The sequence below is a fragment of the Halichoeres trimaculatus genome, unplaced genomic scaffold (genome assembly GCF_033239565.1).
Source record: "Halichoeres trimaculatus isolate MK-OKI-2021-1 unplaced genomic scaffold, fHalTri1.1 fHalTri1_scaffold_15, whole genome shotgun sequence".
Classification (NCBI taxonomy): Eukaryota; Metazoa; Chordata; class Actinopteri; order Labriformes; family Labridae; genus Halichoeres; species Halichoeres trimaculatus.
In genome coordinates this window covers 13,277,192-13,296,314 of record NW_027437193.1, presented here as the reverse complement: position 1 = coordinate 13,296,314, position 19,123 = coordinate 13,277,192, and the positions used below count along the sequence as shown (strand labels likewise).

At 40.4% G+C, this 19,123-nt stretch overlaps 1 protein-coding gene across 1 annotated transcript in view; it reads left to right on the top strand.

Moving 5' to 3' along the window:
* The first annotated feature begins 2,981 nt into the window (after positions 1-2,981).
* obscnb (obscurin, cytoskeletal calmodulin and titin-interacting RhoGEF b) overlaps positions 2,982-19,123 on the top strand; it is a 53,957-nt gene continuing 37,815 nt past the window's right edge. The window contains exons 1-25 of the mRNA XM_074688519.1: positions 2,982-3,075; positions 4,024-5,110; positions 7,266-7,535; positions 7,660-7,920; positions 8,036-8,341; positions 8,427-8,693; positions 8,834-8,940; positions 9,089-9,257; positions 9,687-9,962; positions 10,046-10,327; positions 11,227-11,502; positions 12,224-12,505; positions 12,883-13,164; positions 13,286-13,561; positions 13,646-13,918; positions 14,042-14,308; positions 14,390-14,659; positions 14,753-15,019; positions 15,150-15,416; positions 15,550-15,662; positions 15,745-15,898; positions 15,995-16,156; positions 16,263-16,367; positions 17,225-17,491; positions 18,810-19,079. Of these exons, the coding sequence (XP_074544620.1) occupies positions 4,033-5,110; positions 7,266-7,535; positions 7,660-7,920; positions 8,036-8,341; positions 8,427-8,693; positions 8,834-8,940; positions 9,089-9,257; positions 9,687-9,962; positions 10,046-10,327; positions 11,227-11,502; positions 12,224-12,505; positions 12,883-13,164; positions 13,286-13,561; positions 13,646-13,918; positions 14,042-14,308; positions 14,390-14,659; positions 14,753-15,019; positions 15,150-15,416; positions 15,550-15,662; positions 15,745-15,898; positions 15,995-16,156; positions 16,263-16,367; positions 17,225-17,491; positions 18,810-19,079 (6,547 nt within the window). The 5' untranslated portion in view covers positions 2,982-3,075; positions 4,024-4,032. The remainder of the gene's footprint in view (positions 3,076-4,023; positions 5,111-7,265; positions 7,536-7,659; positions 7,921-8,035; positions 8,342-8,426; positions 8,694-8,833; positions 8,941-9,088; positions 9,258-9,686; positions 9,963-10,045; positions 10,328-11,226; positions 11,503-12,223; positions 12,506-12,882; positions 13,165-13,285; positions 13,562-13,645; positions 13,919-14,041; positions 14,309-14,389; positions 14,660-14,752; positions 15,020-15,149; positions 15,417-15,549; positions 15,663-15,744; positions 15,899-15,994; positions 16,157-16,262; positions 16,368-17,224; positions 17,492-18,809; positions 19,080-19,123) is intronic.

Here is a 19,123-nt window from a genome sequence, read left to right as displayed (position 1 = left end):
ACTTTCATTAAGTTTAACAACTTATTGTGTCCAGTCAAAAGGTTTTGTGTTTGTGTTTTTTGTTTTTATGTGGCTTTATTTGGAGACTCTTTGTCGACGCACCCCTCATTGTTCCCAATAACTGATGGATTAAAATGTAAACAAACACCAAGCTCCTCTGATGGGCTATACACTATTTTACCCCACATCTTTTTTTCCTTAGTTGCAACTGTTCATGCTCCAAATAAGAAAATCTTTGACATAAACAGCATGTACTTTTCTTCCTGGCTATCTGTCCTTGTCCCACTTGTCATCTGCTGTGTAAATGCCCCTTTGAGGTAACACCCAGGTCTTTTGGCTGTCAACATGATACAACTATGACCTTATTCTTCAAATGGCTCAGGGGTCAGCTGGAAGGATAAGGCAGAGATATGAGAGTATAAACAGCAACCAAATTTCTGCTTGAGATTATGTCCAACTGCATTTGCCAAAAACACAGCTTGGTGCTATGGATGTTTTCTATGCCACTGATTTTATTGTTTCCCAGGTGTACAAAAATCCACACCATGCTTGAAGTAACTTGTTGCAATTAGCCACCCTGACATCAAGAAATAAGGATGGAAGAAAGAAAAAAAATCTCCCATCAAATCTACTGATGCAAAATGTTGAGATGAATGGGTGACACAGACTATAAAATATTAGTATTAATTTCTGGTAATTTCTCTTGTTGTGAGTGTTCTGTTGGGAGTGTACACGGAAGCCAGAACAGGATAGAGCAGGGGCAAGTAGCAGCAGCGGATTACTCTCTGCTAGAGTTTCGGGGAGTTTAAATCAGGGTCCAAGCGGCCTGCTGCTGTCACTCATTGGATCTGGGGGGAAAGCCCACTTTGAAAGGAAATGCCATGGAAGCCAAACGATTAAAAAAGAAGAAAAGGGTATAAGATTTGATACCCATTGCTTCCTCATATCTAAGCATTTGATCAAATGATCTTTTTGTTCTCCATCTGAAAGTAGAAATGATGAAACAAAGTGCTACAGCATGTGTTACCCCTGCTACCTATGGATTGCTACATGATTTCATGATAGGCAAGATGTAATGAGGGATAAATTTACCACATTACTTTCCTAAAATGCTTTGTGCAAGATGAGGTCATAATTTGATTTTAGACCTGACCAGCTGGGGAAAGCAGCTGCCACAAATGGTGGAGGTGGAGTACAATGTTCACAGAGCTAGTTAAATTTATTCTCAGTTTTCACCAGTTACTTTGAATCAAGGGAAATACAGCACAAAGACTGAGGAAATACTGAATAAAAATAGTAATGTTCCAGTTTGAACTCAAAAAGTTAATGTCCACTTAATGGGTAAAAGGTCCACTAGCCCTTTGAGAACCAAGCTTTTATCTGGTGTGCTTTTTTAAAAATTTCTCCTCACTATTTAAGATAAGTATGACCTAAAAAGTATAAACCTAACTAAACTAAACCTCGTCTTAGGAAGTTTGGTTATTCTTTTGATGAGTTTGCTATTAGTTGTTATTAGTGCTATTGTACTTAAGTATGCTGTTTTTTCCCGCTGAAATTAGTGTGGTGTTGTGATATCACCTAAAGCTGACCTGGACAGTGTCCCTCAATGTGGTAATTAGTCAAAGTTGAAAAAATGAGGTATCATGGGTCTGAGAGGCAGAAATGTAATGTCCACATATGTGGATGCTGGAACTTCAGAGGCTAGAAAGATACAGAAAATGGACAGAAACTAAAACACAAAGGCAAAATTTGATTCAATATATGCAAAACATTGTTGTTAAATAGCATTTAACTCACACAGTAGATGAGATTTAATGGGAAAAAAAGATACATGTAGAATAGATTCGAACAGTGTCAATGTTTAAGTGAACCAGAACTGAAGTAACAATTTCAACCAATACTCTGAAGTCTTGTATAAAAATACCTGTTCAATATGGACTCATAGACTGGTAAGAGGACTAAAATTAAATTAATCTCTCTGTGTCCAGCATTCCTACTCAAAGCAAAACAGATTCTTACCCTAGTTTTATAAGTATGACTGAATAAATTAGACTAAACCATTGGAAAAACAAGGGAACAGTTAAGCCTTTGTCACAACTGGGAAAACGTGCCAACAATGTTCAAGAACTTCACAAGTCACCTCAGTTTTGTTGAAAGCAAATATGGCTAATTGAATTTTTTCGTTTATTTTCTCTAACAGGAAAAATAGACAATCATGGTTTAAGAAGTCGGGGTGGCACAAGGTTGGCCCATGTCACACCTGGCTATCTCCCTGGATACAGTTTCCAGCTGTAAGTTTGCTCATGATAACAAATGTCAAATGAATTGAATTCAAAAATGAGGAGAAGGCCCATGATGAAGATAATGGACAAAAACATTTGTGACATATCAATTAAGAGAATAAAAACTGTTCTTTTCTTTTTTTTTTTTGTTAGGGGCTCTCTGGGGCTTTTGGGGGGAATTTGGATTTCTGACCCAAATGTTGGGATATCTGAATCTCATACAAGAGAAAACAAGGCCAGGATTAGGACAAAGTAAGGTGCATTAAATAGGATTTAGCACTCCTCATAAATTCGACTTAATCACGACGTGTTGCACGTGAAAGCTTCCAATGGGCAGGTCAGAAGCATTTTGGTGTTAGAATTCAGTTGTTGTGACTTGTTTACGACGTAGTTATTGAATGGAGACTGCAGCAGTGTGCAGCCCGGCAGAGGCCAGTCTACTTTCCTTCCTCTGCTCACCAACAGGCGAGCAGGCTATCTCCTATCTCTAGAGTAGTTAAATGACAGGTCTATTTTGGAAAGGAGGCTGCGCCAAAGTAGGCACGTCAGCTATTTGGCATCATGAGGTAGTGGAGAAGAAAGAAAAAATAAGTCTAGTCAACCGCCCACCGCAGGAGACTGGGGGATGTTCCAATACCTTGGATTTACAACCGTTTCAAGGATATTTGAACACAAAGAAGACATTTTTGGGGGACTTCTACACTTTGTAAAAGGAGTAAACAGTCATTCGGAAAACTTGACTACATGATTCATCGTTCATTTTGACCGTTACCTGAGCGCCTGAAGACTCAAGGTGAATGACTTATGTTTGTAATTTAGTCATGCCACATAATTAACTGATTACTTGAATTAAGAGCTTTTTTTCCCCTGTATTTTTAGTTTATCAGAAATTTTAAACAAATTCAAGGTGGGGTAAAAAGGGTGGAAGAATACAAGTAACAATTGTACCGGTTGAATGGTTGCTGCGTAGGTTAAACGTTAGCAAAGCAAGATATAGGCTAGTATTAGCTCCTCGTGCGAACACACTTGTCTTAATTGAATTTTGTCGTACAAGTTTGTACCCTCGACATTTTGCACTTCTACATTGAATTAAAATTAAATCCATGTTTAATTCATGGCGCATTTAAGTGAGGGTTTACATGAGGAACACTGACAAATGAAGTAAGTTTCTGTAGTGGGAGTTTTATCAAACAGCTGATGTCCCTTTCGCTTCTACAAATGGCAATGGACAGAGAGAGACGGGGCCTGACAGCTGAGGTTATTTTTGGGACAGGCAGTTCAAGCGGCAGAGGTGACAAAGCTGGTAAATGTCACTCTTTGAAAGGCACATATCTGCCTCTATTTGACCTTGTTATGAGGAAATTAGTTTGTGTTTATTAATCTGCCACCCGTTCAGCAGACTTTTGGTACTGATGATAAATATTGATTCATTTCTCCAGGGCCAGGACAAAGATATGTCTACTGACAGTTACTGTAACTGCCAGCCATAAATATGCCCATCTCAACTATGGGTTTATGTCTATTTTTACAGCTTAACATATTTATAGAGTACATGTAACAAACTATCGCCTCTCGCAGTAATTTTGAAGCATAGTTATAGGTCTCTTTATCATTTGATATGTGATCAGAGTATATTACTATGTCCTCTGACAATGTTATTCAATTTTAAACAGTGCATATGAATTCCTCCAAAACCTATTCTGCCACTATATTGTGTAATTCATCTTTTCTTTTTCTGCAGGAACAAACAATGGATCCAAACTTATTTGGAGGCGTCCCCAGATTTCTTACCCGTCCCAAGGCGTTCTCAGTATGCGTTGGCAAAGATGCCACTCTGAGTTGCACCATTGTCGGCAGCCCGACTCCACTGGTCACCTGGGAAAAGGAGAAGCTGAAGCTGACATCTGGAGGACGCTTTAAGACCGTTGAGGATGGAAATGTGTACCGTCTAACCATCTATGATTTAACACTGGAGGACAGTGGCCAGTACATGTGCCGGGCCAAAAACAATGTCGGGGAAGCCTATGCTGCCGTTACTCTCAAAGTGGCCCTGCCAACAGAGATGGCTCAGAGGGCTCCTGCTTTCCTGGTTAAACCTTCCTCTGCACGTGTGGGTTTGGGAGGTGATGTTGTTTTCTTCTGCCGGGTTGTAGCTCACCCTGAAGCCAACTTTGATTGGGAAAAAGATGGGCGCTACCTTGGGGAGACTAACCGTATCAAGGTTGTGTCTGACAGCGACAGCAGCACCTTGAGGATCCAAAGTGTACGTAACCTTGACAGCGGCACGTACACCTGCAGAGCCCAGAACACTGTCGGCCGTGCACAGGTTGCGGCAGTTCTCGCTGTTGATGCACAAGATTCCCGTCACCTTTCTGCAGACAAAAACACCTCCCTCCTTTCCCACCTACAAAAGCGCAAAGAAGAAATGAAGAAGGACATCTCCATCTATCGCACTGAAGAAAGCAGCAGTACTGTTTCTTCATCCTCCACCACAAGCGTCAGAGATGGTTTGAGCCTGGAACATGAGCTGAGGGCATCTGCACTGGCAAAGCTCCCCAAAGGTGTGTTCACTCGTACCTGCACAGTGACTGAGGGCAAACACGCCAAACTCAGCTGCTTTGTGACGGGTCACCCCAAGCCCCACATTATCTGGAGGAAGGATGGAACTAACATCAGCGAGGGCCGTAGGCATGTCATTTATGAGGACCAAGCTGAGAACTTCATCCTCAAGATCCTGTACTGCAAGCAGACTGATAATGGTCTCTACACCTGCAATGCCACCAATTTGGCTGGGCAGACCTACAGTGCTGTGTTGGTCACTGTCAAAGGTAAGGCCCTCAAGTCTTGAAATATACACATCACTGTGACACATTTATGGTACACATTTATGAGAATTTCTAAAAGTCAGTAATCTCTGGAGACATTTTATGTGGTTTAAATACTAGCAGCATGTGGGCTTCCATTTTACAGTTAATATTCCAACGAAGGGTTTAAGAACTAATAATAATATATCAACAAATCTCATTGAACAAAAAGCAAACATGCCTTTTATCTTACACATTCCAACCCCTCTATTGTAGCTGCAGCACCCAACCCCCAAGACCCTATGACAGTCCTTTTGAAGTGCTAATTTAAAAGTATAATTTATGCTGGAATGTTATTTTTACACAAAGAAGTGAGGCTGAGAAATTATTTTCTAAAAAAAATATTTTTTATAATAGATAAAAAACATGGTGAGTTTGTGTGGCTTTATGATTTACACATATTTTGGAATGCACTGAATATTTATAACACTAGTGAGGTATAAATATGTTTTAGGTGTAACTTACTCAAAATAAACCAAGTGCCTGAAATAATTCAAGGGATCTTATCAGTGCAGATAGCAGTTTGACTTAACTTTTGTTTCAAACAGCAATACATATGAATGTATATGGTACATATTGGAGAGCTTGTAACATACCTTATTGGCAACTAAACTTGTGTAAGTGATGTCCAAACCACTTAAGCAGCGCCTCATTTAAACCTCTTGAAGTACGTGTGGCTATTCACAACAAGGTTGAAACTGGCTCACCCACTGCAGGAGGGTGTTGTGTTGCATCTATTTTCTGCTGGTGATGAGAAGTTCACAGTTGCTAAGATGGTCCCTCACTTACTGGAGCACTTTGACACTTTGGCTTCTGTGACTTCCCTTGGGAAGAAGTTGAAGTGTTCCAGCTTTATTTTGGTTTTTATTCTCCATTCAGTTCAATACTGAGGAGTGTCTTACTCATGTAGCTATTGGTTGTTTAATTGCAGACACTGGTTGTCTCTCCTTATATACTTGTACAGCAGTGAGCACGGGAAAGACTGTTGGGCTTTTTTAAACTGCAAATCCAAAACATGTTTGTTTTAACCTTAATTTTTTAAAGAATTATTTCATGGCACCTGGAATTTAGTCGGTGTGGTGTTATGTCAGGAAAGGAAGTGAGACACATTCTTAGGGAGATACCTTATCAAGGCCAGGTTTTCCTTTTAAAACTTTATCAGTGTAAGAAAGTGTCTCAGGAAATATATTAAAAAGAAAAAATGTAATAGGTCCTTTACAAATACATTCACAATTTGAAAAGTAACATTATTTTTATTTTATCACTGGTTTATCGTCTTGGATTGATTTACTGAACCTACTGGACTTAGCCACTCATAACTCAAAATGAAATTCCACATGTTTCAGCACTTGTAGATTTTATAGTCTGTGACTTTGCAGCAGGGCGTGCACTTCATTCCTGAAGCTAAAACTGTTGGCTCAGTTCCAAAATATGGATGCTGATTTATTTCAAAACTGTAACCGTCATTTGTGCTTAATAGAGTAAGAAAACTGAGAAGTCTTAGTCCCAGAAAAAAAAAATGAAGAGACCACTGCAGTTATTAAAATATTAGCATCTCTACATGTCTGAAACATTTCTATCCCAGTGTTAATTTAAAAAAACAAACAGATCTCATTCTGACTTAGATTACTTGATGAAGTTTTGGTTTGGTGATTATCTGACAAGACTCTGAACAAAAATGTTGGATTACTTTTTCTTTCAAGAGTGATGCAAAATCACCCAATAATGTGTAAAGGCTGGTTTAAATTTTGGTTTATTCAACGAAATATTAATTTCAGAATCCTTTGATGTCTGACAAAAATAATCTGTTTTTACTTCAATGAATGAAGAGTAACTTGTTTTTTCTGTGTAATTCACAGTTGGGAAAATACCTAAATATGAATATTTTACTTGGAATGAAGAAAGATAGGGGACACGTTGTGCGCAATAGAACAAAATGATAATTTTACTCAAACACAAACCAATAAATTGTCCATTTATCTCCTAACCAATGGACCACATGTTTTACTGTGGCCTTTTCTGGAGCTGTCTGATGTATTTGCATCTAAACAAGATTTCAAAGCTGATGTTGAAAAAGCTTTTAATTGACTTGGTTTGTTGTCATTTTTTTTCATGTCAGAGCCTAAGGTTCCATTCAGGAGGAAGCTTCAGGATGTGGAGGTACAAGAGAAAGCATCAGCTACGATGATGTGTGAGGTGCCTGCAGGCTCCACTCAGACCAGCTGGTTCATGGAGGAAACACGGCTGGAGCAGAGCGTCAAATATATCATGGAGCAGGAGGGCACTCTGCGTCGTCTCACCATTCACAATGTCACCACAAATGATGATGGTGTTTATATCTGTGAGATGAAGGAGGGCAGCCGCACAGTGGCTGAGCTCACTGTCCTGGGTATGAGGAGCACTTTGTTCTGTCTTTATTTACTCTTTAATGTCATTTTAAAGTGAGGCTTTGTTATAACTGTGATGAATAACTTCATTTTTTACAATAAGCCCTCTCTTTGTCATTATCCCAGGCAACATTACTAAAAAGCTTCCTCGAAGGACAGTGGTGCCCGTCAGTGACACCGTCATCTTCTGTGTGGAGCTGGAGGATCCCTGCAAGGACGCGTACTGGACCCGCAATGGCGAAAAACTCAAGGAAGACTCCCGTATTGCCATCGCCTGCATGCTCAGACAGTACACGCTCACTATAAGGGATTGCCAGGCCGATGACTCAGGAGAAGTGGCCTTTGTGGCTGGAGACTGCAAAACTTCTACTCGATTCTCTGTCACTGGTGGGGATAGAACTTAAATGCACTGTGTTGAATTTAAAGATTGAATGCAAATGAAAATAAGTATACAACATTGAAGCTAAAATAAATAACACGATTATCAATCTGTTCACTCAAGCTGCAAGAAAGCATCCTCCTGATCCCCCAGTCGATGCCGTGGTGCGGAGTAAGACTGACTCATCCATCACTCTTCAGTGGTCTCCTCCTGACAGCGACCGCCCTGTCCCCATCAAGGGGTACATCGTGGAGAGGAGGAAGATTGGCTCTCAGACCTGGCAGAGATGCAGCTCTGGAGAAAACCTCATTTCAACAGAGTTCACCATCAGTAACTTCACTGAAGAAGCCAGCTACCAGTTCCGTATTTCTGCTATGAATGACTTTGGCCAGAGTCCCTACCTGGAGGTGCCCGGTAGCTTCTACCTGGGTAAGACTGATGTCTCTGTGACGTTTTCCAATCCATGTGATGTTGCAGTTCTCCTCTTATGTGTTTTTTTCTCTGTGTTTTCCAGAGCCCAGTGCTGAAATCCGAACAGGCTTGAAGAACAGCACTGCCGTCAGTGGAGAGGAGTTCTCCATCTCTGTGGAGCTTTCTGCTGTTTGTTCTGGCTTCTGGTCTATAAATGGTCGCCTCCTGCGCAGCGGAGCTGACTACCTCATTACCAGGGCCAAGAACACTCACACCCTGCTCATCCGTGACGTGACCATGGAAATGAACGGAGCTGAGGTCAAGTTTGTGGGTGGAGGCTCTCAAACTAGTTGCATCCTCACTGTGAAAGGTTTGCAGTGTTCTTAAAGTAATGTTTTAATACATTTACTTATGTATATGATGCATTTGCTACATATTTTGTCACAAATTGGAGTTTGTTGTTATTTCCTGTATTTTCTTCTTTTTTTTTTACCTGGCATCTGTTTTTAGCTCCTTCTGTTAGGTTCATCAACAAGTCACAACAGCTTGGGGTGGTAACGTGCAGCGCCCAAGAGACTGCTCATCTGACTGCTGAGGTGTCCGATTACAATACACAGGTGTGTGATGAGAACATACATGACCTTAAGTATCATAACGCCCCACAGATCATATTATTTTATCTTTGACTGTACACCTTTGTAAAGATAGAAACTGTATCCCTTTGTCATGTCTGTATGGTTATCTCTTGTGTTTTTATTCCTCCAGGTGGTTTGGATGAAGAATGGAAGAGAGTTAAAAATGGGAAAGAAGTATGAATATTCGATTATCGACCGTAAGAGGACTCTGATGGTGCACAATGTTACTGAGGAGGATGTGGGCATCTATGAGTGTGTCCTAGCTGATGACAGGATGTCCATGCAGCTCGCTCTTAAAGGTACACGCAGTGTTGTATGGCCAAACTTCATTCAGGAGGATTGATTTGGTAATAGGCTCAGTGATTGGAGGAAGTACTACTCGAACACTCGTAATGCAGACTGTTTGTCTCAGAGCATTTGATATGTGATATGCTCTGATAGCTTGCTGGCATGAGCGTGTGAATGTGTGCCATCAAACACGGGAAAGAACTATCTGTCATCATGTTGTCAGGCCCAGCCTTCCTCTCCTATTCCACCTCATGCTTGACTCGCACATGTGCTGCTCTCACACCAAAACTAAATATATGCGTCTCTTAGGGTATTTCGGTGAATGTCACCAAGTTCATATGACCTGATGTGGTTCAAGCAACACAGAAATGTATGTATTTGCTTGATAAAAACAAAGTTCACAAAAGTCACAGCTTTGTTCCTGTCTCTGTTTCTCAAAGATGAACCCGCCAAGTTCCTGAACAAAGCAAGAGGCCCCATGGGATTGACATCGTCCCTCAAAGGAGATCTGGAGTTGAGCTGTGAGGTTTCTCCCGCCAATGCAGCCGTCGTTTGGAGAAAAGATAAGGTGGAAATGACTGAGGACCAAAGAACCAGCATTGTGTCCAAAGGGACTCAAAGGAAGCTCATCATCAAGCAAGCCAAGAAAAGTGATGAGGGACATTACTCCTGTGAGACAGCAGCAGACAAAGTCACATTCCAGGTCAAGATAAAAGGTAAGACTGTCTGATTTTTTTCTTTTTTAACACACTTGAGCTCACAGCTCAGTTATATTTTTCTTTCCCTTGCTCTTTCTCAGAAACTCAAGCCGTAGCTGCCTTCTCCAACAAGGAGTCTGTCCAGAAAGAAGTGAAAGCAACTCTCTCCCAGAAAGCCACTCTGAGCTGCAGTGTTTCTGACAGCAAGACGGAGGTGAAGTGGTACAAAGATGGCAAGTTGTTGATATCCAGCAGGACGATGTACTCTGAAACAAAAGGCAATACTCGTCAGCTGGTCATAGAAAAGGTGGAGAAGAGTGATGCTGGAGAGTACACGTGTGAAGCTGGAGGGGATAAGCTGGTCTTCAAGATATCTGTGTCAGGTATGAAATCTGGAAAAATGATCATAGGATTTAAACATCAATTTTATACATCCAGAGTAGACTTGGTCAGTAAGGATCTTATAGTTAAGTGTTATCAAAAACTAACACAAAAAACAGCTCAAAAGACAGTTTGTAAAGTCTCTGTTCTGTTCATTTCTGTTGATAATTCCTGAACAACTGCCGCTTGTGCTTGTTATTAATTTCTTAGTAAAATGCACTCATGGAGCCACTTTATAGCTGGACTCTGGCACTGTTGTGGCCACATGCTTAAATCCTGATTTCTGCAGCGAGTATTTCCAAAGAGATTAAACTCTTTACCGTCTGTGATAACTGTCTGAACATTTATAGGAAAAGATCTTCAGTGGTCTTTTTCCAAGTAACTCCGCTCACTGACACATTAGAGCAAAGCAAGATGATTTATGTTACATGACTACATCAAAATATCCTCATTACATTTAGCTAAACCAGTGAACATTTGATAGTTATTGATGCCCATAAAGCTCAAGCAACACAGGCTAAGCAGACTAGCTTGCTTGAACTTTCCAGGAAAATCTCAGGCTCTAGAATTGCAGTGAAATAAGTAGATAAAATAAAGTTATTTTGGGTCAACTGGCACACTGACTAAGGCAGTTTCATACTCAGCTAAAGTCCCTACTAAACAATTCGGCTCAAATACACTGAGCCATTATACCCCAAAGGTTTAGAGAGTTAGTTGCTGTTGTAGAGCAGCTTTCTGGTTCAAAGTGTGTATCCAGTATTTAATTTGAAGATCCAAAGCAGATAATATTTGCCAGTGACAGTGAATGAAAAATTAAAACTGCACCCTCAAGAATTTCCTCAGTAGATATTTTCCAGATGTTTCAGTGATATGTGATTTTTTATTTCTCAACCAACACTAGATGCCCAGTCAGCTTTCTTCAACAAGGAGTCTGTCCAGAAGGATGTGAAAGCAATCCTCTCCCAGAAAGCAACCCTGAGCTGTGAGGTAGCTGATACCAAGACAGAGGTGAAATGGTACAAAGATGGAAAACTCCTCACTTCCAGTAAGACAATCCACACAGAGTCCAAAGGCAAGAATCGCCAGCTGGTGATTGACAGTGTGGAGAAGAAAGATGCTGGAGAGTACGTCTGTGAAGCAGGGACTGAGAAGCTGTTCTTCAAAATTCATGTAGAAGGTAAGGACAATGCACTGCATCTGCCAAACTCAACTGGTTATGATTTTGTTGGAGGTAAAAACTTGTAAAGAAAAAATCTAGATGCAAAAAAAATATCTCTGATTGAAATATTACATTAATTTATATTAAGATTTCAGCTCTTGCATTTGCATTTTGATTTTAATTTTCATTTGAAGAGCCAAAAATATTAATATGTGTCCATCCTTTAGCTATCTCATTTTCCTGTTTTTCCAGTCTTCTTTGAAAAATGATTGATCATGCTGCGATAAATGTTGGATGCATTTTTGCTGAAGTCCTGAGTCTAGTCTGCTTTGCTCAAACATCTCACTTTGAGATGCTAGTTGTGCAAATATGTTGTCACTTCTCCAATATTCAATCTATTCTTGTAGCATTTGTTTGCTGAGGCAGCACTGGTGTCCTGTGGCTCTGTTGTCTGTCAGCTTACGGTCATGGTTTTGGTCTGTCTTTGTGCTGAGTGAATTGTATTTTATGTGCCAGGATACTCTTTGTGGCAACATACTTGTTCCAGAAGTGCTTTTGCTTTGTGGCTACAGTGAGTTATGTTGTTTGTCCCTGATCTGATGTGCTTTAGTAGAGCTCCTTCGCTGTGCAGTGGCTTTAAAAGGTTTGGTTTGCCCTGTATATCTAAGGTGTTGTTTGAGTCCATTTTTCGACTGGATAATCCTGCTGGTGCTGCAATCCTTTACAGCCACTTCCACAGAAGCCCAGGCTAAATCCACTTTCCTCAAGAAAGAGTCTGTTCAGAAGGAAGTGAAAGCAACTCTCTCCCAGAAAACCACGATGAGTTGTGAGGTAGCTGATAGCAAGGCAGAGGCAAAGTGGTACAAGGATGGCAAACTGCTGAGTCCCAGCAGAACAGTTCACATGGAGTCAAAGGGCAAGACACGTCAGCTGGTGATTGACAGTGTGGAGAAGAAAGATGTTGGAGAGTACTTCTGTGAAGTTGGAGCTGAAAAAATGGGATTTAAAGTTCAGGTGGCAGGTATGAGGAATGAGGATTGGAACAGTGTGCTACTGTGTGTGAACTTATTCTGCACTTTTTCAGATGTCTGCTTGTCTCCACTCCTCAGCTTTGATACAACAGCTACTGTGGATTTACTGGGTTAGGGTCCTGTGCTGCGTTTGAAATGTTTTGAAATTTTGATATTACAGATTTTTGCTGTAATTCATGAAGCTACATAATACAGTTAGCTGGTTCTGGCTGCACTTGTTTTTGATTTATACAACCACTGTTGATGTTTGATGCTAGTGGTCATTGTACTGTATTTTGGAGGCTTGTATCACATTGATTATTATTTTTTCATTCATTAAAATTAAAGGTTGCTTTTAACATGATATTCTTTTTGAATAATTTTGCAGACAGCCAAGCCAAGCCAGCTGTCTCTAAAAAGGAAGCAGTCCAGAAGGAGGTCAAAGCCACTGTCTCCCAAAAAGCCACTCTTAGCTGGGAGGTATCGGATTCCAAGGCAGAGGTCAAATGGTACAAGGATGGAAAACTCCTCACCACCAGTAAGACCGTCCATACAGAGGCTAAAGGCAACAGTCGCCAGCTGGTGATTGACAACGTAGAAAAGAAGGATGCTGGGGAGTACACGTGTGAGGCTGGGTCTGAGAAGTCGGCTTTCAAGATACAGGTGACAGGTAAGAGGAGAAAAGGTGTTGTTTAACATTCAAGCACTGAATCTTCTTCTTCTTTTTTTTTTTTTTTTTTTTCATTAAAGCTTTGCTAAGGTTGGCATCAAATATTTTATGTCTTCTGTAGAAGCCCAAGCTGCCTTCTCTAATAAGGAGTCCATCCAGAAGGAGGTCAAAGCTCCACTCTCCCAGAAAGCCACTCTGAGCTGTGAGGTTTCTGATTCCAAGACAGAGGTAAAATGGTACAAGGATGGCAAAGAAATCACTCCTAGCAAAGCAGTCCACATGGAATCGAAAGGGAAAATCCGTGAGCTGGTCATAGAAAAAATGGATAAAAAAGATGCTGGAGAGTACAGATGTGAGGCTGGTTCAGAGAAGCTTTCATTTAAGCTGCAGACGACAGGTAAAGCATGTTTTAAGATAACTACCTTCAAAGAGTGATAATTCTCCACAGAAAATCCTAAAAAACAGTTTCTGTCTCTCTTAGATGCAGCTGTCAAGTTCCAGAAGAAACAAGTCAAAGACACATGTAGCGTACAAGCAAGTGAAAGCATTGTTTTGACTACTGAGCTGACCTCAGAGGGTGGCAGTGTGAAGTGGTTTAGAGACGGTGTGGAGCTCAAGGCGGGCAGCAAGTATGAAATGAAAAAGGACGGCCTTTCTCGTACCCTTATTGTGAAATCCTCAGAATCCAAAGACAGCGGATCATACTCCTGTCAAACTGCTGATGACAAACAGGAGTTTAAAGTTCAAGTCAAAGGCAAGTAGTGGAGATGTTTTCTATCATATCTTATTTTTTTTATATTTTACCTTTGATAACCTTACTCTGAAGACCTCTTCAGATGCCAGATTTTATTTTGATCTGCCGTGTTTTTGTTTTCAGATGCAGCTTTGAAGTTTGTCGTCCCTTTGAAACCGACTACGGTGGAGTTGGGCGGTACACTCAGCCTGGTGTGTGAACTAAATCAAGCCTCAGGGGATGTTGTCTGGCAGCGTGATGGCCGTGAAATTAAACCTGGAGGCAGGCACAGTATCAGGACAGATGGTGCAAAGCGGGTTCTCACTGTGACTGGCATGACCAAAGAAGATGAAGGAGAATACAGCTGTGAATGCAGAAAGGACAAAACCTCTGCTAAAGTCTCCTCAAAAGGTCAGTTTTCAGTTCCTTTAACTAGAAGTATCACAGCTTTGAAGTAGAAACCTCATTTGATGCAACTTGTGTTTTTTTCAGCGCCCAGATTAGTGAGACTGACTACCAAACTGAACAACGTGGCTGCAATGGAGGGAAAAGATGCCATCTTCAAGTGCGCAGTCAACCCTGCAGATGCCAGTGTTAAATGGTTCCACAACAGCTTACCAGTCACAGCTGGGCCCAAGTATAAGATTGAGCAAGGTGGTGGCAGCCACTCACTCACCATCACCTCTGTAACACAAAAAGACGCTGGAGAGATAAGCGTGGATGCAGAAGGCAAAAGCTGTCAGGCTACCCTACAAGTGCAACGTAAGAATTTGAATCCCTCATCAAACAGTCTCTTCATCATGCTACAGAATGTAATCTCCCCTTCAACTTTGACTTTTCTTGCACCCTAATTAGATGAGCCTGTGACCTTTAAGAAGAAGCTAGAGAACCTGACAGTGGAGGAGCTAAGTGAAGTAAAACTGGAGGTGGAGCTCAGTAAGCCATCAAGTGAAGTGAGGTGGATGAAAAACAGCGTAGTGTTGCAGCCTGCTGGAAACATGGAGATCCGGGTGAATGGAGCTAAGCAGGCTCTGGTCTTCAAGAGTGTGACTCATGCTGATCGCGGCATCTACTCATGTGAAACACTGGACGACAAAACCCAGGCCAAACTCAGTGTGGAAAGTAAGAGTAATCCACAATTCCTTATTTATATGATATAATAATATATATTATATATAATAATATAATATTATTTTATAAGGTAGAAATCTTTGATTGCATGTAAACAGATATTTTTATCCCTAACCTCCAGTGAAGAAGATCAAGGTCATCAAAGGTCTCACAGACACCACAGCCCATGAAACAGAGACTGTAACTCTTGAGGCAGAACTCAATCAGGCTGATGTTGATGTAACCTGGACCCGAGATGGCGTGAAGTTAAAGTCAGGAGGGAACTGCCGTATCACAGTTTTAGGAAAGAAGCATGCCTTAACATTTTCCAACCTCAAGAGGGAGGATGCAGGAACTATTGTCTTCCAAGCAGAGGGGGTGCACATTTCCTGCAAGCTGGTTGTCACAGGTGAGGGGTGCTTCCTGTTTTTAAACAAAACACCTAACTGGTTTCTTGGAAGACTTAAATTTTATTGTTGCACATTAACACAACAAGAAGATTCAGTCAAGCAAATTTTGACACACATGTTTTCATCCTCCAGAACCTCCGGCTATGATCTCCAATCCCATCATGGACATTAGTGTTGCAGAGAAGGAGAAGGTGACTTTTGAATGTGAGGTGTCCAGATCTAATGCAGATGTGAAGTGGTTCAAGGTGAGAGATTATTCTAAGATTGAATTATAGGATATAAAAAGTACATATTGATTTTAAAATTTTGAAAACACTGACTTTGCAGAATGACATGGAGCTCAAACCTGGGAAGAACTACAGCATCCATTCCTTGGGCCGGAAGCGCTCCTTGGTCATCAACAAATGCACGCCTGAGGATGCTGGGAATTACATCTGTCGCACTGCTAATGATAACACATCCGCCAAACTCACCGTTCATGGTAGCACACAGTTGTATTGTAAAGCCCCCAAATTAGCAGTGTATCACTTCGTTGTGCTCTTTTTAAAGGAAAATTTTTAAAATTTTACTCCTGCAGCCAGAGAGGTCAAGATTGTTAAGAAGCTGGAGAACGTGGAGGTGATGGAGAAGGAGAGTGCTGCATTTGTTTGTGAAATCTCACATGATGAGGTGGAATGCCAGTGGTATAAAGGAGGTGTCAAAGTCAAAGCTGGCGACAACATCAAGATGAGACAAGAGGGTAAGGTCAAGAAATGATCAAAACTTTTTGATATACACTTTTAACCGTGCAATGTTCCAGGATCTGCCCACGTTTGTCATTTCAAGGTGTCTATTTCTGACTGCAGGGAGGACCTATGTTCTGCTGTTTAAGTCAGTCACCCCAGGTGATATTGGTGAGATTAAATTCACAGCTGAAAAGGCCTCTTCAACTGCAAAACTCAAAGTGAAAGGTAAACAAATACAGCTTTTGACGTATGTATGCTGTTGCACGCTTCAGCTAACCTTCATGTCACAATGTTCATATGTGGTTGCAAATGGATCATTTCATTTACTAAAACAACAGCTGTCAGAAAACTTCAAAAGATTAAATGGCTTTTCACACTCATTTGATAGTGTTGGAATGCAAGACAATTCTGATACCGACTTCCAAAATTTGACAAGTAAATTAAAAAAACTTTGAAAGGTCACTGTTGAGTTTGATGAAACGTTATCCCAACAAAAGCGTAAACACATGCATCATTCTGACACTGTTGATTGGATGGAAAATCCAACTGCAACTTGCATTTTCATTGTTGTGCCTCATTGAGGCCTGATGGCAAAAGAAAAAGAAACTATGAGACCAGCTAAAAGTGATAAAGGGGATTAAAACTTCCTGAAGGTGAAGAAAAAAAATCTAATTTGTTAGAGATACAAAGTGTGTAACAGAGTAGGTGGTGCACTTTGCTATCAGTTGACCATAAGCTGCTCATCATGCACGTTTTCTTGTTCCTGTGACAGTGTCAAGCTCTTAGCAATTTAACAACCACTGATATCGCAGTAAAAACACAATGATTACTATTTAATGAAGTGGCGCTCCTGGCTTACAGCTATCTGCTGTAGCTTTTGCAAACATATTTTTAAAGTTATGCTGCACCAATTGCAGTTATGCTCTATTTGTTTTGCTTAAGCCATCACAACTTTGGCCGTTGCCCTTCCTCAAGTGTGCTTAGGCAAGGAATTTGGCAAGGCCTTGGCATTGAATTGACTTTGATATCCCTTTGTGACATACATGATAATGTTAATTGATTGAGTGTTATTGTTACTATAGAGCTGCCTGTCAAGTTTGTGAAGAAACTCAGGGATAAGATAGCGATGTATAAGCATCGCGGTCATCTTGAATGCCAAGTGTCACGTGTCAGCGCAAAGGTGAAGTGGTACAAGAACAAGACAGAGCTCAAACATGGCAAGAAGTACGAGATCAAGAGTGAAGATGTGTACCGAAAACTCACCATCAATGATGTGGATTCGGGGGATGAAGACACGTACACCTGCGACGCCATTGATGACAAGACATCCTGTAAACTCCTTGTGGAAGGTAACACCATGGAAGATGATGAGGACTTCAGGCCAAGTGAAAAGTTTATCTCTAGCAGAGTATTCATGCCAAGATAAAATAGAAAAATGGATAACATATTCAAATAATTTACACAAAACAAGCCATCAGACTGAAAGTCAATGGGGTATATGTCTAAAGGTCTATATATGTCTGTCTGTTGTCATTATATATATGTATGCTTGTATCCTAATGAGCAAGGACAAATTAGAAAGACACATTGCTACCTGTTTTAAGCAGAGTTATTGCCTACTAAATTATTTTATTGACAAATTGTCATTTTAATGTATCACTGAAGGAAAATTTTGCGTTAATATTTGCTGAAGTAGCTTATGCAGGTGTTTCAGGCCAGTTTGGAAGGCGATTGTTTTAATCTAGTTCATGAACAGAGGATGAAGTTAAAATGTGACACACTCCCTCCCTAGCAAGTGAGAAAAGGACACAAGTAAATGACAACACCTGTGCTTGTCCATTAAGAATTGAAGATAGGAAAAAAAAATCCTTGCAGTAGATTTAGAAATTAACATGCTCTGCATGTACGGTAATAGTTTTTTATGTGTCTTTAGTATTTGTGTGTTCTGCAAATTTACTTATTTTCAGTCAGTTGTGTGAGTCCAATTTCTAATAGCTGTGGTGCTTGTGGTTGCAGATAACATTTAAGATTAATTCCTTTATGATGCTGTATTCTCATTACTCTGAATACATTTCACATTCTTTTGAAATACATCCAATAAAAGAAAACACAAGGAGTTGTTAACTTTCAGATCATTGACAGTGCCGTCTATTTAGCTTAAATGGAAGTTTTAATTGCAGATTATTGCATATAAGTCTGCATTTGTTTTATTTGAGGAGTAAAATTAAAAATGGGCTCTACTGGGGCTTTACCAGTTAATGCTTATAAGTTGATCCCTCAGTTGCAAAATGTCTATACCAGCCCATATATATCTTAAGGAAAATAAATTCCAAAATAAACATAGCTTATCTGTATTCTGATTGCCAACGTCATATGCAAAAGTAAAACAGTATAACCGCTATAGGTAGAAAGATTATTAAATACCTCTAAACCTGGGATCAGAGTTAATAATCAAGTGAAAGAGTTAATGTGGTTTATAATAAGAATGACACTTAACTTTGGGTAAAGAAATATTTCAATTCCAGTCTTGATATTTGAACTCATAAGTATTTGTCACAGGTTAAATGTAATGAAAAAAGGTTATTTGCGGAAAAGAAACATTTTTATCATTGTATGTAATCACGTCACTGAAATCTCACTGACTCATTCTCTCTTTAACTCTTCCAGAGCAGTCCATCAGCATTGTCAGAGAGCTTAGTTCTGTAGAAGTGACAGAGCCCTTTGCAGCTGTTTTCGACATTGAAATCAGCATGGAGCTTGTGAAACCTCCAATATGGACTCTGAATGGAGTCGCTCTGAAGGAGGGTGCTGATATAGAAATGGAGAAAGAGGGCACTTTGCATCGTCTCACTTTCAAAAAGACCAAATCCTCGATGACAGGACCAGTGCAGTTTACTGCTGGGAAGAGCAAATCTTCAGCCCAGCTCACCGTCAAAGGTAATTATGACTCATGGTTGTACAGCAGGTAGCCATTATAATGT